We start from the raw sequence: 26,002 nt of genomic DNA, 5'->3' as shown, positions 1-26,002 counted from the left end.
GACTGTTTAATTATAATTACCTGATGACCACAAGCGATTAGGGTTCACTCGACTGTGACCTTGACCTACTGACCTACTTTCTTGTTTGTCAGGGATTAAAAGAGGCCCCACCCTGGGATCACTTAGTTATTATGAAAAAATACTTAAAAATCATTTGATCCTATTTCCAAGACTGTTTAATTATAATTACCTGATGACCTCAAGTAATATGATGTCACTTGACTGTGACCTTGACCTACTGACCTACTTTCTTGTTTTTTAAGATTCAACCTTGAAATTTTGATGATATACACAGTTTTGCACACCAATTGTAAAACTGAAATTCATTGACCATGAATGTGACCTGCTAACTTTCTTAATATTTTATCATCAGTTTGACATTTGAAATATGTAGCTCATATTCTTGAGGTGAACGATCCAGGGTCATCATGACCCTCTTGTTTAAGTTACAGCCTTGAAATATGTATGACACGTACAGTTTTGCACATCGATCGTTAAAGTGACTTTGAATGACCATGAATGTGACCTACTTTCTAATATTTTAGCATCAGTGTGCCATTTTAAACATATGTCTAATATTACTCAGGTGAGCAATTCAGGGTCATCGTGACCCTCTTGTTCATTATAAGTGCATGAAACTTTGTCAGAATGTTTGACTGCATGAAATCTTGTATCAGTTTTTATCAGGGTCACATAGGCATAAAAAGTAGTTCACCAGGCAAATCATAGAATAAGCTTGTTGACACTCTAGGGGCCACATTTTTAGCCCACCATCATGATGATGGTGGGCTATTAAAATCACTCTGCGTCCGTGGTCCGTCCGTCCGTCATTCCGTCCGTCCGTTCCGTCCGTCCGTCCGTCCGTTAACAATTTCTCGTTATCGCATCTCCTCAGAAACTACTGGGGGGATTTTGACCAAACTTTGTCAGAATGATGTATTGGTACCCTAGTTGTGTCCCCCTGAAAAACAGACTGGTTCAACAATTTATGAGTGAGTTATGGCCCTTTGTTTATTTCTATAATTTATATAGATTTATATAGGGAAAAACTTTGAAAACCTTCTTGTCCAAAACCACAGAGCCTAGGGCTTTGATATTTAGTATGAAGCATCATCTAGTGGTCCTCTACCAAGATGATTCAAATTATTTCTCTGGGGTCAAATATGGCCCCGCCCTGGGGGTCACATGGTTTATATAAACTTATATAGGGAAAAACTTTGAATAACCTCTAGTCCAAAACCACAGGGCCTAGGGCTTTGATATTTTGTATGTGACATCATCTAGTGGTCTTCAACTAAGATTGTTCAAATTATACCCCTAGGGTCAAATATGGCCCCGCCCTGGGGGTCATATGGTTTACATAGACTTATATAGGGAAAAACTTTGAAAATCTTCTTGTCCAAACCACAAAGCCTAGGGCTTTGATACTTGTAATGTAGCATCATCTAGTGGTTCTCTACCAAGTTTGTTCAAATTATCCTCCTAGGGTTAAATATGGCCCCGCCCCGGGGGTCACATGGTTCATATAGACTTATATAGGGAAAAGCTTTTAAAATGTTCTTGTCAGTAACTACAACATTCAAACTTGGACCACATGTATATTTTTGAGGGGCAAGATGAACCTTGACATGAGTTGACCTTGATTTTGACCTAGTGACCTACTTTCACATTTCTGTAGCTACAGCCTTCAAATTTGGACCACATGCATAATTTTGTGCACTGGAAAAAACTTTGACCTTTATTTTGACCTAGTGACCTACTTTCACATTTTTGAAGGTACAGGCATCAAATTTGGACCATATGCATAGTTTCCTGTTTCAAAATGAAATTTGACATTGATTTTGACCTAGTGACCTACTTTCACATTTCTCAAGCTACAGCCTTCAAATTTGGACTACATGCATAGTTTTGTGTACCGAAAAAAACTTTGACCTTGACATTGACCTAGTGACCTACTTTCACATTTTTGAAGGTGCAGGCTTCAAATTTGGACCACATGCATAGTTCTGTATTCTGAAATAAAATTTGACCTTGATTTTGACCTAGTGACCTACTTTTACATTTCTCAAGCTACAGCCTTCAAATTTGGACCACTTGCATAGTTTTGTGTACTGAAATGACCTTTGACCTTTACATTGACCTAGTGACCTACTTTCACATTTTTAAGGTACAGGCTTCAAATTTGGACCACATGCATAGTTTTGTATTCCGAAATAAAATTTGACCTTGATTTTGACCTAGTGACCTACTTTTACATTTCTCAAGCTACAGCCTTCAGATTTGGACCACATGCATAGTTTTGTGTACCGAAACAAACTTTGACCTTTTCATTGACCTAGTAACCTACTTTCACATTTTTGAAGGTACAGGCTTCAAATTTGGACCACATGCATAGTTTTGTATTCCGAAGTAAAATTTGACTTTGATTTTGACCTAGTGACCTACTTTTACATTTCTCGAGCTACAGCCTTCAAATTTGGACCACTTGCATAGATTTGTGTTGTGTACGGAAATGAAATTTGACCTTGAGCTAGTCAGTAAGTCTTGAAATTTGGAACACTCAAAAATGGCACATTGGTGGGCGCCAAGATCACTCTGTGATCTCTTGTTATTCTGTCTTCATAAAACTTGGTCAGAATGTTTTTTATCATAAGGTCTTGTATGATTTCAAATCTGGTGCAAGTGGGGCCAAAAACTAGGTCACTAGGTCAAATGAAAGGAAGAACTTGTATACACTCTAGAGGCCACTTTTTGCTCCAATCTTTCCAAAACTTTATCAGAATGTTTGTTTTTATAGAATCTTGGTCTAGGACGAATCTTGGTCATGTTGGGTCAAAAACTAGGTCACTAGGTCAAATCAAAGAAAATATTTGTTTACACTTAAAGAGACCACATTTTTGGTCCAATATTAATGAAAATTTGTCAGAATATCAATTTTGTTTTCATGAAATCACTAGGTCAAACATGTTTACACTGTTATGGTGTGTTTCTCAGATGTGCGACCTAGGGCCATCTTGGCCCTCTTGTTTTGTAAACATTGATGAAGTACCTTCATTCCTCATCGGCACAGGCAGTACTGCAGGCACCGTTTAGTACCTGTGATTTTACTGTTGTAAACGTTGCCCCTTGTAAAGATGGAGAAATTGTTCTTCACTGGGATTTACAATGGAGCAGATGTATAAAGCCTGTAAATTCTGCTGTTACAGGAAGAGCAAGAGAAAGCGAAGGGGATCTTCAAGGAATCAGACAGTGATTCAAACTCTTCTATTTCATCTAAACAGTAAGTATATACTTTGTTATCATTTGTCAGCAGGTTTCTCAGAAACTACTTAACCGAATGCTTGTTAACTACACACAAGTCTTCTATATTATAACAGAACTCATTTAGCAACTTCTGGGTTCAAAAAATTATGCCTCTTGAAGTGATCTTGTAATTGCCCATCTTTATCCAATTCTAACAGTTAATACATTGTAGACCTTATTTCTTCTGCAGTCTTTTTAAAAATGTACGAAACTTCCATGGAATTTATGTGGTCAGAAAATTTACAGTTTAATTCACTTAATCTGTTTTCACATAATTATATTTTGTCTAATATGTAAATTATACATTATTCTAAAAGTCTTTGAAGGTGGTAATAGAATTTTCTTGATTTTTTAAATGTTTTTACGTATGTCAGTTGAATGGCCAAAAAGTATATTTCTAATTGTAAAAGTTAAGCAAAATCACAATTTCGAAAAATATTGTTTGTAGAAATTTTACAAAGTTTTTACATGAAGATGAGACATTATGAAAGTCTTGTATTATATCGTGAGCAAATAAAGCCAGAATTTATATTTTTGAGCCCACCAAATTTTTTAGCTTTAGCTTGTTTACACTAGCATCCACAATTTTGAAGCAGTCTTCATCAAACTTGTCACAATTTTTTTGGGGCACAAGAACTCGGATGAGTTTGATTATGGGCTGGATCAGTATGTCCAGAGTTGTGCCCTTGATTGACAAAATTTGCTATATTTTCCCTTGTTTACACTCTATCATCGTCATTTCTTCACCAATCCATATCATATTTACATATAATGTGTATGACCTTAATATCTTGGATGGGTTCGATTATGAGCAAACTCAGCTGTTAAGACCAGAGTTATGTGCCTTTGATTTACAAAAATTACTATATTTTGTTGTTTACACTCTAGCACCTTATTTCTTCACCAATCCAAAACATGTTTACATAGTATATGTATTGCCATAAGATCTTGGAAAATTTTAATTTTGAACAAAATCAGACAAGTAGGACCAGAGTTATGGGCCCTTGATTTTGCAAAAATCCCTATATTTTTCCATTATCCCTATATTTTATTCATTCCTTCAACAATGCAAATCATATTTATACAGAGTGTGTATGAGCATAAGACCTCAAATGAGTTTGATCATGAGTGAAATCTGACCATTATAACTAGAGTTACTCACCCGTGATTTTACAGAAATTGCTGTATTTTCCCTTGTTTACACTCGAGCAACTTCATTTCTTCACCAGTCAAAATAATATTTACACAGAATAGGTATGATTAAAAGACCATGGACGAGTTCCAAGAGCTAATTCAGTTTAGTAGAATCTGTGTTATGTTCCCTTGATTTACGAAAATTGCTATATATATTTCAAGTTGTTTTGCATTTTTAGCTCACCTGTCACATAGTGACAAGGTGAGCTTTTGTGATCACCCTTTGTACGTCGTCAATCCGTCCGTGCATCAACAATTTCATGTCTGCACGATAGAGGTTTCATTTATGATTCTATTTTTTACCAAACTGGTACACAACTTCTATCACCATAAGATCTCGGTTCCTTTCTTGAACTGGCCAGATCCCGTTATGGGTTCCAGAGTTATGGCCCCAGATAGGGCCAAAATTAGGTATTTTGACCTTGTCTGCACAATAGCAGCTTTATTTATGATTTGATTTTAACCAAACTTGCACACAACTTGTATCACCATAAGATCTTGGATCCTTTCTTGAACTGACCAGATTCCATTATGGGTTCCAGAGTTATGGACCCTGAAAGGGCCAGAATTAGCTGTTTTGACCATGTCTGCACAATAGCAGCTTCATTTATGATTTGATTTTAACCAAACTCGCACACAACTTGTATCACAATAAGATCTTGGTTCCTTTCTTGAACTGGCCAGATTCCTTTATGGGTTCCAGAGTGATGGCCCCTGAAAGGGCCAGAATTAGCTATTTTGACCTTGTCTGCACAATAGCAGCTTCATTTATGATTTGAATTTAATCAAACTTGCACAAAACTTGTGTCACCATAAGATCTTGGTTCCTTTCTTGAACCGGCCAGTTCCCATAATGGGTTCCAGAGTTATGGCCCCTGAAAGGGCCAAAATTGGCTATTTTGACCTTGTCTGCACAATAGCAGCTTCATTTATAATTTGATTTTATCCAAACTTGCACACAACTTGTATCACCACAAGATCTTGGTTCGTTTTTTGATCTGGCCAGATTCCATCATGGGTTCTAGAGTTATGGCCCCTTAAAGGTCCAAAATTGGCTATTTTGACTTTTGTAGCCATATCGAGACATCATTTATGGTTTTATTTGATACAAACTTCCAAAATATCTTCAACAACAGAAATCTTGGATTCCATGATGAATCTGTCTGATCCAGTTGTAGGTTCCAGAGTTATTTATATCCAATTACCTCCCCTGATTGTAATCAAAATGGATTTATATCAGTAAGTACTTATAGGACTTACTTGAAATTTCATAATTGTCATTAGTTGGACTGAGACAATCAGGGTAAATAACTATGGACTGATTTTATGTCAAATTACCTCCCTTTATTTCAAATTAGAATGGGTATAACTCCGTAACTAATGAAGATACAGATCTGAAATTTCATTTATGTCAACAGATGGACTTTGACAATCAATAAAGATACATATTGACTGAATTTATGACAAATTATCTCCCTTTATTTTTTATCTAAATAAATACACCTTAGCAGCTCCTAATGAGATTGGTTTGAAACGTTATTTATTTCTTCCATGGTAAGAAATAGTCATATTAGATAACTCTTGATTGAACATTTATCGATATGAATACTTTACTAATATATTGTTGTATAGGCTTGTACTCTGTATCTTCTACATGCATATACCAATGCATAATGACCTCCCCTCATTTTAATAAAAATGGATTTATCTCGGTAAATATTTATATAACTTGTTTGAAATTTCATTATTGTCTTTAGTTGGACTGAGGTAATCAGGGTAGATAGCTATGGACTGATTTTATAGCAAATTACCTCCCTTTGTTGTGCCCCCACCCCCCAACCTCCCCCCCCATGAGTGGTGGGGCCATATAGATTTGGTCTTATCCGTGTGTCCGTCCGTCTCCATGAGTGGTGGGGGCATATAGATTTGGTTTTATCCGTGTGTCCGTCCGTCTGTCCGAAGTTCGTGACGCGTCTAGCTCGAAAAGTATTTGATTTAAATTGATGAAACCTTGCATGAGTCTTTATCATGATATGAACTTGCACACCTCCTATTTTTCGTCAGGCTCTGCCCCCTATTTTCAGAGTTATGGCCCCTGAAATAGTCAAAAATGCACATTTTTAACTTTATGACACGCCTAGCTCAAAAAGTATTTGATATAGATTCATGAAACCTTGCATGAGTCTTAATCATGATATGAACTTGTGCACCTCCTATTTTTATGCCCCCGAAGGGAGGCATATAGTTTTTGAACCGTCTGTCGGTCTATCCGCAATTTTCGTGTCCGGTCCATATCTTTGTCATCGATGGATGGATTTTCAAATAACTTGGCATGAATGTGAACCACAGTAAGACGATGTGCAGTGCGCAAGACCCAGGTCCGTAGCTCAAAGGTCAAGGTCACACTTAGATGTAAAGGATAGTGCATTGATGGGCGTGTCCGGTCCATATCCTTGTCATCGATGGATGGATTTTCAAATAACTTGGCATGAATGTGTACCACAGTAAGACGACGTGCAGTGTGCAAGACCCAGGTTCGTAGCTCAAAGGTCAAGGTCACACTTAGATGTTAAAGGATAGTGCATTGATGGGCGTGTCCAGTCCATATCTTTGTCATCGATGGATGGATTTTCAAATAACTTGGCATGAATGTGTACCACAGTAAGATGACATGTCACGCGCAAGACCCAGGTCCGTAGCTCAAAGGTCAAGGTCACACTTAGACGTTAAAGATCATTTTTCATGATAGTGCATTGATGGGCATGTCCGGTCCATATCTTTGTCATTCATGCATGGATTTTAAAATAACTATGCATGAATGTGTGACACAGTAAGACGATGTGTCGCGCGCAAGACCCAGCTCCGTAGGTCAAAGTTCCTAAACTCTTAACATCGGCCATAACTATTCATTCAAAGTGCCATCGGGGGCATGTGTCATCCTACGGAGACAGCCTCTTGTTTATCTAGCGCTGCCCCCTATTTTCAGAGTTATGGCCCCTGAAATAGTCAAAAATGCACATTTTCACCTTGTGACACGCCTAGCTCAAAAAGTATTTGATATAGATTCAGGAAACCTTGCAAGAGTCTTAATCATGATATTAACTTGGCACCTCCTATTTTTCATTTGGGTCCGCCCCCTATTTTCAGAGTAATGGCCTCTGAAATAGTCAAGAATGCACATTTTCACCTTGTGACATGCCTAGCTCAAAAAGTATTTGATATAGATTCATGAAATCTTGCTTGAGTCTTAATCATGATATGAACTTGCGCACCTCCTATTTTTCATTTGGGTCTGCCCCCTATTTTTAGCTCACCTGTCACATAGTGACAAGGTGAGCTTTTGTGATCACCCTTCGTCCGTCGTCAGTGCGTGCGTCCGTCCGTCAACAATTTCTTGTCTGCGCGATAGTGGTTTCATTTATGATTTTATTTTAACTAAACTTGCACACAACTTGTGTCACCATAAGATCTCGGTTCCTTTCTTGAACTGGCCAGATCCCATTATGGGTTCCAGAGTTATGGCTCCTGAAAGGGCCAAAATTAGCTATTTTGACCTTGTCTGCACAATAGCAGCTTTATTTATGATTTTTTGTTTGTTTTTTTTAGCTCACCTGTCACAAAGTGACAAGTTGAGCTTTTGTGATCGCGCGGTGTCCGTCGTCCGTCGTCCGTCCGTAAACTTTTGCTTGTGACCACTCTACAGGTCACATTTTTCATGGGATCTTAATGAAAGTTGGTCAGAATGTTCATCTTGATGATATCTAGGTCAAGTTCGAAACTGGGTCACGTGCCGTCAAAAACTAGGTCAGTAGGTCTAAAAATAGAAAAACCTTGTGACCTCTCTAGAGGCCATATATTTCACAAGATCTTCATGAAAATTGGTCAGAATGTTCACCTTGATGATATCTAGGTCAAGTTCGAAACTGGGTCACGTGCCATCAAAAACTAGGTCAGTAGGTCTAAAAATAGAAAAACCTTGTGACCTCTCTAGAGGCCATTTATTACAAAAGATCTTCATGAAAATTGGTCAGAACGTTCATCTTGATGATATCTAGGTCAAGTTCGAAACTAGGTCAAGTGCCTTCAAAAACTAGGTCAGTAGGTCAAATAATAGAAAAACCTTGTGACCTCTCTAAAGGCCATATTTTTCATTGTATCTGTATGAAAGTTGGTCTGAACGTTCATCTTGATGATATCTAGGTCAGGTTCGAAACTGGGTCACGTGCGATCAAAAACTAGGTCAGTAGGTCTAAAAATAGAAAAACCTTGTGACCTCTCTAGAGGCCATATATTTAATGAGATCTTCATGAAAATTGGTCAGAATGTTCATCTTGATGATATCTAGGTCAAGTTCAAAATTGGGTAACGTGCCAGCAAAAACTAGGTCTGTAGGTCAAATAATAGAAAAACCTTGTGACCTCTCTAGAGGCCATATTTTTCATGGGATCTGTATGAAAATTGGTCAGAATGTTCATCTTGATGATATCTAGATCAAGTTCGAAACTGGGTCACGTGCCCTCAAAAACTAGGTCAGTAGGTCAAATAATAGAAAAACCTTGTGACCTCTCTAAAGACCATATTTTTCATGGGATCTGTATGAATATTTGTCTGAATGTTCATCTCGATGATATCTAGGTCAAGTTTGAAACAGGGTCATGTGCGGTCAAAAACTAGGTCAGTAGGTCTAAAAATAGAAAAACCTTATGACCTCTCTAGAGGCCATACTTGTGAATGGATCTCCATAAAAATTGGTCAGAATGTTCACCTTGATGATATCTAAGTCAAGTTCGAAACTGGGTCACGTGCCTTCAAAAACTAGGTCATTAGGTCAAATAATAGAAAAACCTTGTGACCTCTCTAAAGGCCATATTTTTCATGGGATCTGTATGAAAGTTGGTCTGAATGTTCATCTTGATGATATCTAAGTCAAGTTCGAAACTGTTTCACGTTCAGTCAAAAACTAGGTCAGTAGGTCTAAAAATAGAAAAACCTTGTGACCTCTCTAGAGGCCATACTTGTGAATGGATCTCCATAAAAATTGGTCAGAATGTTCACCTTGATGATATCTAGGTCAAGTTTGAAACTGGGTCATGTGCCTTAAAAAACTAGGTCAGTAGGTCAAATAATAAAAAAACTTTGTGACCTCTCTAGAGGCCATACTTTTCATGGGATCTGTATGAAAGTTGGTCTGAATGTTCATCTTGATGATATCTAGGTCAAGTTTGAAACTGGGTCAACTGCGGTCAAAAACTAGGTCAGTAGGTCTAAAATCATTTGACCTCTCTAGAGGCCATATTTTTCAATGGATCTTCATGAAAATTGATCTGAATGTTCACCTTGATGATATCTAGGTCAGTTTTGAAACTGGGTCACGTGCAGTCAAAAACTAGGCTGGTAGGTATAAAAATAGAAAAACCTTGTGACCTCTCTTGAGGCCATATTTTTCATGAGATCTTCATGAAAATTAGTGAGAATGTTTACCTTGATGATATCTAGGTAAGTTCAAAACAGTTTCACGTACCTTCGAAAACTAGGTCAAATAATAGAAAAAACCTTGTGACCTCTCTAGAGACCATATTTTTCAATGGATCATCATGAAAATTGGTCAGAATTTTATCTTGATAATATCTAGGTCAAGTTCAAAACTGGGTCACATGAGCTCAAAAACTAGGTCACTATGTCAAATAATAGAAAAACGACGTCATGCTCAAAACTGGGTCATGTGGGAAGAGGTGAGCGATTCAGGACCATCATGGTCCTCTTGTTTGTTTTTTTTTGTTTGTTTTTTGAGGCCCCAAATGGGAAGCCCCGTTTATTTTCCCCGTCATAGGTATAACTAGGGTCGGAAAACCATCCCTAATTAACCTAACACACAACACATTACAACATATTATAATATTGTACTTATTCAATCAATATTTTCATATTACAATACTATAACATATGTATATCAAGTATGATATAAAAAGTCATAAACGGGTACCCAAGGAACATTCTTTTTAACAAAACCATATCAAAAAGGTGAAAAAGAAAAAGTTGTTATACATGTATGATATATAATGATGCTGAGTGAGCTTGCACAGACTGAGGATTTTTAGTATTACGAAGTATAATATTGTAATAATGTCTAATTACAAACATTTATCTGATAAATAATCTTACAATTGACCAGTTTTGTTTTTAGCTCACCTGTCACAAAGTGACAAGGTGAGCTTTTGTGATCGCGCGGTGTCCGTCGTCCGTCGTCTGTGCGTGCGTGCGTCCGTGCGTGCGTCCGTGCGTGCGTAAACTTTTCCTTGTGACATCTCTAGAGGTCACATTTTTCATGGGATCTTTATGAAAATGGGTCAGACTGTTCATCTTGGTAAATTCTAGGTCAAGTTCGAAACTGGGTCACGTGCCTTCAAAAACTAGGTCAGTAGGTCTAAAAATAGAAAAACCTTGTGACCTCTCTAGAGGCCATAATTTTCAATGGATCTTCATGAAAATTGGTCAGAATGTTCATCTTGATGATATCTAGGTCAAGTTCGAAACTGGGTCACGTGCGGTCAAAAACTAGGTCAGTAGGTCTAAAAATAGAAAAACCTTGTGACCTCTCTAGAGGCCATATATTTCACAAATCTTCATGAAAATTGGTCAGAATGTTCATCTTGATGATATCTAGGTCAAGTTCGAAACTGGGTCTGTGCCTTCAAAAACTAGGTCAGGAGGTCTAAAAATAGAAAAACCTTGTGACCTCTCTATAGGCCATATATTTCACAAGATCTTCATGAAAATTGGTCAGAATGTTCACCTTGATGATATCTAGGTCAAGTTCGAAAGTGGGTCACGTGCGGTCAAAAACTAGGTCAGTAGGTCTAAAAATAGAAAAACCTTGTGACCTTTCTAGAGGCCATATATTTCATGAGATCTTCATGAAAATTGGCCAGAACGTTCACCTTGATGATATCTAGGTCAAGTTTGAAACTGGGTCACGTGCGGTCAAAAACTAGGTCAGTAGGTCAAATAATAGAAAAACCTTGTGACCTCTCTAGAGGCCATATATTTCATGAAATCTTCATGAAAATTGGTCAGAATGTTCACCTTGATGATATCTAGGTCAAGTTTGAAACTGGGTCACGTGCGGTCAAAAACTAGATCAGTAGGTCTAAAAATAGAAAAACCTTGTGAGCTCTCTAGAGGCCATATATTTCACAAAATCTTCATGAAAACTGGTCAGAATGTTCATCTTGATGATATCTAGGTCAAGTTCGAAACTGGTTCATGTGCCTTCAAAAACTAGGTCAGGAGGTCTAAAAATAGAAAAACCTTGTGACCTCTCTAGAGGCCATATATTTCACAAAATCTTCATGAAAATTGGTCAGAATGTTCATCTTGATGATATCTAGGACAATTTCGAAACTGGGTCATGTGCCATCAAAAAATAGGTCAGGAGGTCTAAAAATAGAAAAACCTTGTGACCTCTCTAGAGGCCATATATTTCACAAGATCTTCGTGAAAATTGGTCAGAATGTTCACTTGATGATATCTAGGTCAAGTTCGAAACTGGGTCACGTGCGGTCAAAAACTAGGTCAGTAGGTCTAAAAATAGAAAAACCTTGTGACCTTTCTAGAGGCCATATATTTTACAAGATCTTCGTGAAAATTGGTCAGAACGTTCACCTTGATGATATCTAGGTCAAGTTCGAAACTGGGTCACGTGCGGTCAAAAACTAGGTCAGTAGGTCAAATAATAGAAAAACCTTGTGACCTCTCTAAAGGCCATATTTTTTAAGGGATCTGTATGAAAGTTGGTCTGAATGTTCATCTTGATGATATCTAGGTCAAGTTCGAAACTGGGTCACGTGCGGTCAAAAACTAGGTCAGTAGGTCTAAAAATAGAAAAACCTTGTGACCTCTCTAGAGGCCATATATTTCATGAAATCTTCATGAAAATTGGTCAGAATGTTCACCTTGATGATATCTAGGTCAAGTTCGAAAGTGGGTCACGTGCCATCAAAAACTAGGTCAGTAGGTCAAATAATACAAAAACCTTGTGACCTCTCTAGAGGCCATATTTTCCATGGGATCTGTATGAAAGTTGGTCTGAATGTTCATCTTGATGATATCTAGGTCAAGTTCGAAAGTGGGTCACGTGCCGTCAAAAACTAGGTCAGTAGGTCAAATAATAGAAAAACCTTGTGACCTCTCTAAAGGCCATATTTTTCAATGAATCTTCATGAAAGTTGGTCTGAATGTTCATCTTGATGATATCTAGGTCAAGTTTGAAACAGGGTTATGTGCGATCAAAAACTAGGTCAGTAGGTCTAAAAATAGAAAAACCTTGTGACCTCTCTAGAGGCCATACTTGTGAATGGATCTCCATAAAAATTGGTCAGAATGTTCATCTTGATGATATCTAGGTCAAGTTCGAAAGTGGGTCACGTGCCGTCAAAAAGTAGGTCAGTAGGTCAAATAATGAAAAAACGTTGTGACCTCTCTAGAGGCCATATTTTTCATGGGATCTGTATGAAAGTTGGTCTGAATGTTTATCTTGATGATATCTAGGTCAAATTTGAAACTGGGTCAACTGCGATCAAAAACTAGGTCAGTAGGTTTTGAAATAGAAAAACCTTGTGACCTCTCTAGAGGCCATACCCTTGAATGGATCTTCATGAAAATTGGTCAGAATGTTCACCTTGATGATATCTAGGTCAAGTTTGAAACTGGGTCACGTGCCTTAAAAAACTAGGTCAATAGGTCAAATAATAGAAAAACCTTGTGACCTCTCTAGAGACCATATTTTTCAATGGATCTTCATGAAAATTGGTCAGAATTTTTATCTTGATAATATCTAGGTCAAGTTCAAAACTAGGTCACATGAGCTCAAAATCTAGGTCACTATGTCAAATAATAGAAAAAACGACGTCATACTAAAAACTGGATCATGTGGGATGAGGTGAGCGATTCAGGACCATCATGGTCCTCTTGTTCTAAATCTGTAATGTTCAAATTCTTATAAATTTCCCATGCTAATGAAAGGCTCTTCTTAACTCCAGTAACAGTTGGGATAATTCCTTTTCTTTTGCACAAATATATATATCTTTTTATCTCCAAAAACAAAATATCATATTCAAAATTTCTGGGTTTACAACTGAATGATCCAAGTAAAAAACATTCTTTTTTTATACATTCCATATTTAGGCCAGCATTTTTTTAATTTTCTGGTTTACGGGAGCGCCGACCCTATTTTTTGACAAATCAAAATAAAAATAAAAGTGGTTTTCAGTACTTTTATTTTCATTTTATCCGCCGACCGTCCATAATTGCTGCTGCCAAAAATAAAAGTTTAACTGTAAGGTAGAGGTTTTTAATCAAGATCAGCAGACGCATGAAAAATGGCAGCCTCCATGAATGTAAACTGTGTGAAATTAAACAGGAAATATATACAAGTTAACAGACAATAATCTTTGGAATAAGCAGGGGTCACGCTGTCGATCGCCACTTGAGCCATTTGCGACAAAAAATTAAATGTGGCTCCGAAATTTTCTAATTGGCGAAAATGGCCCGAAGCTATGTCTGTCTGCAAAACCACAAATACTACCAGTTTTACGAACCAAAAGGTGTGAAAAATCGATAATCTGTGTAGACACAACATCCGTTATTGAAAGGGAGGGAGCCAATTTGCAAATTTTTTATTTGATCAGGCAGTTAATTGGCGATAATTAGATTATTGAATAACAAACTAGATAATTATAATCATCATTTTGTGCACTTGATACGATTTTATGAGCAGTCGGTCGTTAGACAAATTTTCTATGATTGCCGAGGGTTAGTTTGGGCAAAAACAAATAAAAATGCTTTAGACAAGCAGAAATTGTAAGTATTGAATATCTATGATGATAGAAAAGCAATAAAACATAAGTATTTTAGCAAATATTTAATTCTAACTTACGTTTTCCGAATTTGTCACCCGTTTTCGCGACCGTGATTTTCGGATATTTCTGTCATTTCTGACGAGATTTTTTTTGTGCAATCTTAATAAAAAGCCAATAAAAAGTCTACATTTAAGAAAAATATGACAACTGTTGCAAAAGGAGCTCTTATTTTGAAGTATTTTTCGAGAATAAAACATGCGAAGGCATCGAACCCCACCCACTTATAGGCAATGTGCAAAATAATTAAGACACTGTTTTTTTTTAAACATTTTTTTTTCTTTTTTTGACATCTTTATTTTAAATGTGATTTTCAGAAATTTTTTATTACATGTAAATGGCAGATGTTTATAAAAATGATAATTTTAGAAAGAAACAAATTGATTTTTAGCTCACCTGAGCAATGCTCAGGTGAGTTTTTCTGATCGCTCGATGTCCGGCGTCCGTCGTCCGTCGTCTGTCGTCTGGCGTCTGTCGTCTGTCGTCCGTCGTCTGTCAACATTTAGCTTGTGTATGCGATAGAGGCTGTATTTTTCAATTAATCTTCATGAATATTGGTCAGAATGATAACCTTGATGAAATCTAGGCCGAGTTCGAAAATGGGTCATCTCGGGTCAAAAACTAGGTCACTAGGTCAAATCAAAGAAAAACTTTGTGTATGCGATAGAGGCTGTATTTTTCATTTAATCTTCATGAATATTGGTCAGAATGATAACTTTGATGAAATCTAGGCCGAGTTCGAAAATGGGTCATCTCGGATCAAAAACTAGGTCACTAGGTCAAATCAAAGAAAAACCTTGTGTATGCGATAGAGGTGGTATTTTTCAATTAATCTTCATGAATATTGGTCAGAATGATAACCTTGATGAAATCTAAGCCGAGTTCGAAAATGGGTCATCTCGGGTCAAAAACTAGGTCACTAGGTCAAATCAAAGAAAAACCTTGTGTATGCGATAGAGGCTGTATTTTTCAATTCTTCTTCATGAATAATGGTCAGAATGATAACCTTGATGAAATCTAGGCCGAGTTCGAAAATAGGTCATCTCGGGTCAAAAACTAGGTCACTAGGTCAAATCAAAGAAAAACCTTGTGTATGCGATAGAGGCTGTATTTTTCAATTGATCTTCATGAATTTTGGTCAGAATGATTGCCTTGATGAAATCTAGGCCGAGTTCGAAAATGGGTCATCTCGGGTCAAAAACTAGGTCACTAGGTCAAATCAAAGAAAAACCTTGTGTATGCGATAGAGGCGGTATTTTTCAATTGATCTTCATGAATTTTGGTCAGAATGATTACCTTGATGAAATCTAGGCCGAGTTCGAAAATGGGTCATCTGGGGTCAAAAACTAGGTCACTAGGTCATATCACGTAAAAACCTTGTGTATGCGATAGAGGCTGTATTTTTCAAATGATCTTCATGAATTTTGGTCAGAATGATTGCCTTGATGAAATTTAGACCAAGTTCGAAAATGGGTCATCTGGGGTCAAAAACTAGGTCAATAGGTCAAATCAAAGAAAAACCTTGTGTATGCAATAGAGGCTGTATTTTTCAACTGATCTTCATGAAATTTAGCCAGAATGATTACCTTGATAAAATCTAGGCTGATTTCGAAAATGGGTCATCTGGGGTCAAAAACTAGGTCACTAGGTCAAATTGAAGAAAAACATTGTGTATGCAATAGAGGATGTATTTTTCAATTGATCTTCATGAAATTTGGTCAGAGTGATTGCCTTGATGAAAACTAGGTCGGTTTTGAATATGGGTTATCTGAGGTCAAAAACTAGGTCACTAGGTCAAATTAAAGAAAAATCTTGTGTATGCGATAGAGACTGTTTTTTTTCAGTTGATATTTATGAAATTTGGTCAGGTTGATTGCCTTAATGAAATCTAGGTCGAATTTGAATATGGGTCGTCTGAGGTCAAAAACTAGGTCACTTGGTCAAATCAAAGAAAAAACTTCTGTATGTGATAGAGGCTGTATTTTTCAGTTGATCTTCATGAATTTTGGTCAGAATGATTGCCTTGATAAAATCTAGGTCGAGTTTGAACATGGGTCATCTAGGGTCAAAAACTAGGTCATATCTAAGAAAATGCTTGTTTTATCGCAAGAGACCAATTTTTTGGTCCAATCTTAATGAAAATTGGTCAGAATATTTGTTTCCATGAAATCACTAGGTCAAACATGTTTTACACTGTTATGGAGTGTTTCTTAGGTGAGCGACCTAGGGCCATCTTGGCCCTCTTGTTTAAATAGCTTTTTAAAGGGTTACTAAGAAATATGTAATAACTACATTAATTTCTTGAGTAGTACGAGTACTTTGGAACATATAATGTAGTCCTACAAGAACGTCAATGCTATGCGCTTCGCAGTTTTTGCCCTCATAATTTTATCTTCGGAAAAAGCAGTGGCTCAGAGAAAAAAATTCCCAGTGTGACCCCTGAATAAGTTTGCAGAGATAACAAGTATTGTAAGCAAATTGGATCTGAATAGAAATTACAGAACCTAAAGCTCAACATTAGGAATAACCACATACGAAAAATGACCTTCACTATCAACGCTGTCCAGATGTTGAAAAATCGAATACAGGCTGACTCGGACCATGGCTGATTCGGACCAAATTTACTTGGCTTATTTGGCCCAAATTGTTTAAGTTTTCCTGACACTGATGTCATGAGTAAAAATAAAATTTATGAGTGTTAAGTTTAATGTCTGATGCAAAGAATAATTAAAGTCCTTATTTAAATGCATAAATGATGCATTTTAGATTGTCAAAACTTCTTACCTGCTTGTACGGTGTATATTTTATGTCCTTTCTTCAAGTTAAACCTCATTATAAGCTATAATCAACATTATTTTCTGAAAATTGCTGAACCATCCTAAATTCATGGTCATTATTGACTGTTAATTAAAAGTTTGAGGTCTGAATCAGCCAAAATATATGGTCATTAACTACTTTTATTCAAAGTATGTGGTCCGAATCAGCCAAAATATTTGGTCCGAGTCAGCCATGGTCCGAATCAGCCACGGTCCGAATCAGCCTGTTTCCTGAAAAATCTGGCGTATCACATGTACGAGATTTGTTGTCTGTATATTATAATTGGACAACATCAAATTCATGTGGAACTGTCAGAAAAATACCACATTTGATAAAAAGGAAAGAAGGAAAGAAACCAAAGAAATGGCAAATTGGAAGAACAAAAGTGAGTATCAACTTGCTAAACACTTTTTTTTTTTACTTTGAAGTCTTGGGGTTGGAGTGACAAAGATACAAATGTACATGTGATAAAAAATTCAAAACTTCATGTAATCGAAATAATTGGACAGTCAGATTAATGGTTGTTTAATATTTTTTACAGGCAATCTAATCCGAGTGGAGATATTTCTCATATGAAAAGATTATCTCAATATTTCCTAGGATCGTGTCAAATTAGTTTGACTAAAGTTCTAGCCAGGTACTGTAACTCGAAAGATAATTATCAAACATGAAACTCTCAGCAATATTCTCATGAGTCCTGTTCACTTGAAGTATACCGATAAAATCTGTAAGAAGACCCTTTGAAAGTATGTTTTGTCATATAGTTTATATAGACTTATATACGGAAACTTTGAAAATCTTCTTGTACAAAACCACAAGGCCTAGGGCTTTGATATTTGATATGTAGCATCATCTAGTGGTCCTCTAATAAGTTTGTTCAAATTTTCCCCCTAGGGTCAAATATGGCCCCACTCCGGGGGTCCCAGGTTTTACATAGACTTATAAAGGGAAAACTTTAAAAATCTTCTTGTACAAAACCACAAGGCCTAGGGCTTTGATATTTGGTATGTTGCATCATCTAGTGGTCCTCTACCAAGATTTTTCAAATTATCCCCCTAGGGTCAAATATGGCCACACCCGGGGAGTCCCAAGTTTTACATAGACTTATATAGGAAAAAAAGTTTAAAAATCTTCTTGTCTGAAACCACATGACTTAAACCTTTGATATTTGGTTTGTAGCATTGTCTTATGGTCCTCAACCAGAATTGTTCAAATTGTACCCCTGGGGTGAAAAGAGGCCCTGCCATGGAGGTCCCATGTTTTATGTAGACTTATATAGGAAAAAACTTTAAAAATTTTCTTGTCTCAAACCACAGGACTTAGGCTTTTGATATTTGGTATGGTGCATTGTCTAGTAGTACTCTACCAATATTGTTTAAATTATCCCCCTGGGGTTAAAAGAGGCCCTGCCCCGGGGTCACCTATTTATTATATGAGTTATATAGGAAAAAATACTTGAAAAATTATCTGATCCTATTTCCAAGACTGTTTAATAATAATTACCTGATGACTCTTAAGTATTATGATGTCACTTGACTGTGGCCTTGACCTGCTGACCTACTTCCTTGTTTTTAGCTCGACTATTCATAGAATAGTAGAGCTATTGGACTCGCCCATGCGTCGGCGTCCGCGTCCACGTCCGCGTCCCGATTTGGTTAAGTTTTTGTATGTAAGCTGGTATCTCAGTAACCACTTGTGGGAATGGATTGAAACTTCACACACTTATTTACTGTGATAAACTGACTTACATTGCACAGGTTCCATAACTCTATTTTGCTTTTTTACAAAATTATGCCCCTTTTTCGACTTAGAATTTTTTGGTTAAGGTTTTGTATGTAAGCTGGTATCTCAGTACTCACTAATGGGAATGGATTGAAACTTCACACACTTGTTCACTGTCATGATCTGACATGCACAAAGCAGGTCCCATAACTTTATTTTGCTTTTTTACAAAATTATGCCCCTTTTTCAACATAGAAATTTTTGGGTTAAATTCTTATATGTAAGCTGGTATCTCAGTACCCACTAATGGGAATGGATTGAAACTTCATACACTTGTGCACTGTCATGAGCTGATAAGCACTTTGCAGGTTCCATAACCCTATTTTACTTTTTTACTAAATTATGCCCCTTTTTCGACTTTCTTATTCATTCAAGTGACAAGGCTGTTAAATAGTCGAGCGTTGCTGTCCTCCGACAGCTCTTGTTTAAGATACAGCCTTGAAATTTGGATGACATGTACAGTTTTGCACACTGATCATAAAACTGAATTGCATTGACTATGAATATGACCTACTGACTTTCTTAATATTTTAGCATCAGTTTGACATTTGAAACGTGTTGCTCATATTACTCAGGTGAGCGATTCAGGGTCATCATGACCCTCTTGTTGTTTTTTTCTAGGTCGGTTTCCAACCTCACTGGGTAAAGTTCCATAACTCTGACATTTACGGTTTGACTTGATACAAACTTGCAAAATATCTTCAGCAACAATAAATCTAGGATGCCATGATGAATCTGTCAGATCCAATTATATAGGTTCCAGAATTATGGCCCCTGATTGACCCCTGAAAGAGCCAAAATTTGGTAATTTTTGAGTCGGCTAAAGGCTGAGAGCCTTTTGACGAGTCCTTGCTGTCAGTGATTCTCTAAATGGACCAAAAACGTGAAGGGATGTAGTTCCATTAGACTTCTCAAAGTTCAAACAGTTCACTGCAAATGAAGTTAAGTTGTGTCATTCCTTCTATGACCAATATACGATTTAATCTGTCATATTATGACTTGTAATTGTGCAATATCATTATTGTAATCATTAAGCATAATGTGCATTTTAAGATGCGCAGCTTACAAAGCTGCGTAACATCCAGCGAAAGACTAAAAAATAGTTCCACAGGCTCCAATAAGATGCGATAGGTAAATTACGTAAGAAATAATGCAAATACGCATTCTAATAATTTCTAGCGTATAAAAACGTATATAAATTACAGAAACGCACACAATGCTTTTTTAAAAACAAAATCTGAATCGTCTGGATGCGTTAGGTAACATAGCTGATCAGCCTTAATTCTCCCACATTGAACGTATACACGCATCGTATGATTTCTATAAACTTTGCGTGGGTTGAATTTTGCAGTCAGTAAACGGATAAATTATCGGAAGAAGAAGCTCTTACTGGTTTGTTTAGTTACTACTGATATTAAAAATGATTTTAATTCTTATTTTTCGAGAAATAAACAAATCGGCGAAACATTAAATTGTATTTTCTTGTAGTTTTTGAAATCGAAAGTAGATCGTCTATGTTTGGCTGCTTTCACGAAACGAAACAACTTTTTTATGAAAAGATTTAAATAAGAGGTAATTTAACCATAAACTTCAATGTCAGATACTGCCAATTGCTGCTAAATGTCTCCGTATCATCACAATTTGTAAAATATACGGTTGAAACTGGAGAAAAGTGTAATCGTATCCGGATATAATATTTTGGGTAAATATCGAGCTGTGTTATGAAATTTTAAGAAAAAAACTAAAAACAAACTGAAACTGGTAGACTATACCGAGGGGTGAATGCGACACAGTGCTAAGTGACATTTTTTGAAAAAATCACTTTTTTTCATATATCAAGTGTTTATGACCTTGCCCATGTCCTGTAAAAATATCAAGATTATAGCAAGTCATTAAATGAATTTATAACAAAATGGTCAAAAAGTGCTAAGTGAAAATGATATACCATTTGAATGCGACACAGTGCTAAGTGCCTTACGTCACTTGGCGCTTTTTCGCACCGAACTATATCAAGTTTGCACTCAGTATATGTACCAAGTGACAAATATTTTTCAATAATTGTGCCATTTAGTTGGTTTCTTTTAAGTATGATATCTTTATCAGTACCTGGTATAAAGGATTATTATTTTTTTTTAACAAACAGTTGATTTTTCTTCTTTTTTTTCACTTGGCACTTTTCACAGTAAACATGTGGCTGTAAACTAAGTATTGTTTACTGCGAAAAAGTGCTAAGTGACAGAATGCATTTAAAGTTCTTCAGATGAAATTGTCTGATTTTTTTTTTATTTCAAACATTTGTCTCAAGATTTTTTTATCTAAATGAGGACAGGGAAAAATATACATTAGTGAAATATAATTATTTGAACTTAAAAAGTATTTCTATATGTACAGCTGCACTAGTTCTGACTAACGTGTTGTAAATCTTGCCTCTTGGGTCAGGTGTACAAATGAAACACCCCCTGATCCAAGCAGTATACTCGGTTGCAACAGCTTAGGGAGAATCTGATCCCACGATGCCTGCCAAATACAATGACCTTATTCTTATTTCAGCAGCATGTCATGTGTTTTATGTGCTGCTACCACACAAAACGAAAATTAAGTACTTTTTTAAACTACATTGTAATATATGAATACTAAGAACAGTTGTGTAATTTAGCACACAGCTAATATGCAGAAACTGACAAATCATCATATTTTATTTTCCTTTTGTAAATTAATTATTTATATTATATACAAATGAGTTCTGCAATAAACCCTACGAAAGTACCATTTATTCATAAAATACGGGTGTATTTCGGTTATGATAATTTCCCGCATGGTTATCGTTTTGAGTGAACGTATTTTATTTTACTTTCGTATGCTAATTATTTATGATATATATGATTGAATTATATCAAAAAAAACTTTAAAAATACCTCTAATTAAAAAGATACAGGTGTATTCCAGTTATGGAAAGTGTATTCCGGTTTTTAGGTGGATTCCGGTTTAATGTGTGACCGATCGGCAAGTTATGACTGTTTGTACAGTTGTACAGTTATTGTTTAATGTGAATCACAGTATACAATTTCATAGTATATGACTGAATCACAAGAATATACGAATAAGTTCATCTTGGCCTGGAATTTAAATTGATTGTTCATCATTTTGTCATTTCACAGTTAACTTAAACCTTGTCAGGTGTCTTTTGAAATTTCTTAACCACATTTTCTGTATGTCTCCAGTAACAGTGAATGAATGCAAATATCTGAGCTTCTGGTGATTACTGCTCTGGATAACAAAAACATAGCTTTTTTAGGAAAATCTGTGTACTTTTTAAGTATTCATAAATTTACTCATATATTGTTATGAGTTTTTAGATTACAAACAGTACAGTATAATACAACTTTTAACACAGCCATTACAGTAACTGCTATAGTGATGAAACTGAAATGACTGCATGACCATGGCTTTCAGCAAATTATTGGGAACACATGTATCTTATCTTATTGGTGGTTAACTGCCGTGTATATTTATAGTGATATCTGGAGAATTTCATAGAACATGTAATGAAATCTTTGGAATCAAAGTTTAATGATCTTGAAAAGGTTCAGTGTCACCTAAAGTGACTGTTGATTAAATTGCCAGCATGTCACAGAGAATATGATTGACAATTCCACACTGAAAATAAAGCCATATCTCTGGAAACTGTTTCATATTTGTAACCAAATAAAAACTCAAAATCATTAATATATCTTGAAGAAACATTTAAACCTAATATTAAAGTGGAATCTATGTTATACAATGACAGTCTGATTTGTAGTGTATGTTATTATTATGCATGACCTGCACTGCAAAAAAATGGCAGTGTGGCATAGATTGACATTAACTCTTTATGTGTAAGTCACGCTACACCATATAGTGTTAACGGACGCCAAATGTATATAAAAACTGTGACAGAAAAATATCCGGTGACGAAAGGCATTCCCCGCTGCTGCTCGATGCTCTCGCAATCGGTGTATTGGGCGCATAAAACACACAATGACCGCAAGATTTACGCATATATACAGGACGAACAACGTTCAATTAACGGATATCACCGTACTAGTAACAGACTTCTACTGTGTAAAACAAAAGCGCAATGCATGAGAAACTGACAAAACGTTCTAGTCAGTTATCATCCGTTGAACATACGTTACATCCGTTGCATCATCCGGTAGTGGTCCGGCTAAGTTCAGAATAAGAAACGCTCGAGTAACGAAAAAAACGCATATCAGCGCATTGCTACTGTACATCTAACGGACAACTTTGTCCGGTAGTGTACATTCTAAATTTTGAACATGCTCAAAACCTTTGACTGGATGGAACGAATTTCGCAGAACAAGGAGTGCAGGTGCCGCATGAGAAATGGAAAAGAAATGCATGCGAATGGACACAAACGGATTGAAAATTTTGTTATACGTTAAACGTCCGTTAACGCTATACGGTGTAGTGTAACTGAGACTTAAATTCTTATAATAGATTATTTAGTCAGGTTAAGTTATTTAATTATACTGTTTTGAGAGGCTAGATCATGAAACAAGCTTTCCAACTTATATGTATATTTCTATTAATTAAAGTATTGAAGCTTCATTGGGCAAAAATAAATTGAAACACTGTTTTCTGTACTCAACATTAATCTAAGTACAGAATAGGAAAATGCATGATAATTTAAACTATTTATTGTAAACAGTTTTTTTACAGGAAAAAAACATTTTGCTATTGAAAGAGAACTGTTTTACTGAATCAAAGCATTATACTGAACAATACCAGCTGTCCAACATTTGTAAATATTTCTAGAAATATTTAATTCTAGTGATACAGTAATTAAGAAATAATTTACACCGAAGCAGTGTCTTAACATTATTTATGCATGATAGGTGGTTATACATCAGGTGTAATAATTTCACGAGGGCGCAGCTCGAGTGATATTATTTCGAACGATTATTACTGCCAGATTGTATAAATAATTTTGCTATAGAAAATTTCCTTTCTAATATGTCTTTGTCGTAAAATTTAGATCAATATTATGGAACTGTTTCCTCATGTATGCATGGCATGTCATCACGCTTCTTTGTTTATACACACCAGACTGGAAATGGTAATACGTCTTGCGGAAGAGTTCACTTTGGGCGAAAATGATGGCAAATTATTCTGTAAAGCGAATATACCAGATTATAGTATGTGCGTAAATTAATCTAGACAGTTGTGCAGTGTTACATTTCGTTTTAAAAAATACTGAATCAAATTTGAAAGTACTAAATGGTGCTAAATATCATGTTGACATGATGTTTACATAATAATGTTGTGATGAATAATGCATTGCTAGTCATATTAGAATGCATGAATTTTTAACTCTGAGGAAAATATCATGTCTGAAATACAGTTTTTATAATTCTCTTAAAACTGATACACTAACTAAGTCAAAGAATATAATTTATAAAGATACATTGTGATTGGCTAGCCATTTTTGTTCAGTGTAATTGTGAGTCTGAGAAATTACTGAAGTTTAAAAGCTTTAAATAAATAAAATGGAAAACAATTATGTGTTGTTTCTTAGTGTGATAAATATTTTCATGTATTACTGAAAAGATAATCTGCAGATAAAGCAGTTTCATTCGTTATGCTATGCTCTGTACAGTGAACATTACTTTTGATTAAAGGGCCCACTTCTTTTGTCCAGCCATTAAACACCATGTTGTTTTACTAGATACATGAAAAATATTTCCTTCTAAAGAAAAATAAGCTCAAAAGCAAAAACTTTGGATGACCTATACATTGTAAGGGCTTACTTATAATGTCACTTAGACTCTTTTCGAAGTCACAAAGTTTTAGAATAGTAAACAAAAATGACTGCGAAAAAGTTTTAAGTGACATGGTTTTAGTAAGGTTCATTTTATTCAATGATTTCAAACACTACAAAAAACTGGGTACAAAAAGATGAATTTTATGTCCCTTTTATAATAAAATATAAAATCACTTAGAATTTTGTCGCGCTTAACTTTTTGCAAATTTGTGTCTATTTGGAGTGCGAAAAAGTTCTAAGTGACATTTTGATTAAAATTTCTTTTCTGTCAGATATTTCTTTAAAAATTCCACTAAATGTAAAAAAATAAAGTTGATTTTAATCAGATTTAAAAATATTACAACAGCTGCCAGAATTATAAAGCAACAGGAATGTTTTTTCCTTCTCCTGTAAAATTTCATGAAATGCACTTAGCACTTTGTCGCATTCACCCCTCGATACTGTCAGTACATCAATCATTAGCCGACTCAGGCCCTTCAGGCCTTTGATTTACCTTGTGAATAATATTATGATAGAAGTGACATTTTATATTTGATTTTAACCACACTTACACACAGCTTAAGCCACAATAAGATCTTGTTTCTTTTTGAAAACTGGCTAAATTCTGTCATGGGTTCTAGAGTTACTGCCCCTGAAAGTGGCAAAATTTTCTATTTTGGCCCTTCCGGCCATATAGAGGTTTCATTTATGCTTTGATTTGATACAAACTTGCACAGAATGATTATCTTGATGATCTCTAGGCCTTGATCGAAACTGGGTCATGTGGGGTCAAAAACTAGGTCATCAGGTCAAATCAAAGGAAAAGGATGTTAACAAGCTAGAGACCACATTTATGACCCTATCTTCATGAAACTTGGTCAGAATGTTTATCTTGATGATTTCTAGGCCAAGTTTGTAACTGGATCATATGGGTTCAGAAACTAGGTCATAAGATCAAATCAAAGGAAAAGCTTGTTAACATTCTTCGGGCCACATTTATGACCCTATCTTCATGAAACCTGGTCAGAATGTTTATCTTGATGAATCCTAGGCCAAGTTTGAAACTGGGTGATATGGGATCAAAAATTAGGTCACCCAGTCGAATCAAAGGAAAAGCTTGTTAACACTCTTGTTCATTTGATGTGCATGAAACTTGGTCAGAATGTTTGTCTGCATGAAATATCGCAGGAAT

General features: G+C 35.9%; 1 protein-coding gene across 1 annotated transcript in view; it reads left to right on the top strand.

The window, feature by feature from the left end:
- The window catches only part of LOC123554817 (histone demethylase UTY-like), a 473,287-nt gene that overhangs the window by 359,115 nt on the left and 88,170 nt on the right, over positions 1 to 26,002 (top strand). The window contains exon 21 of the mRNA XM_045345168.2: positions 3,207 to 3,280. Coding sequence (XP_045201103.2) covers positions 3,207 to 3,280 — 74 coding nt within the window. The remainder of the gene's footprint in view (positions 1 to 3,206; positions 3,281 to 26,002) is intronic.

Source organism: Mercenaria mercenaria, chromosome 7 (assembly GCF_021730395.1).
Source record: "Mercenaria mercenaria strain notata chromosome 7, MADL_Memer_1, whole genome shotgun sequence".
Taxonomy (NCBI): Eukaryota; Metazoa; Mollusca; class Bivalvia; order Venerida; family Veneridae; genus Mercenaria; species Mercenaria mercenaria.
The sequence above is the reverse complement of the archived record's forward strand: the minus strand, read 5'-3'. Positions and strand labels throughout refer to the sequence as shown.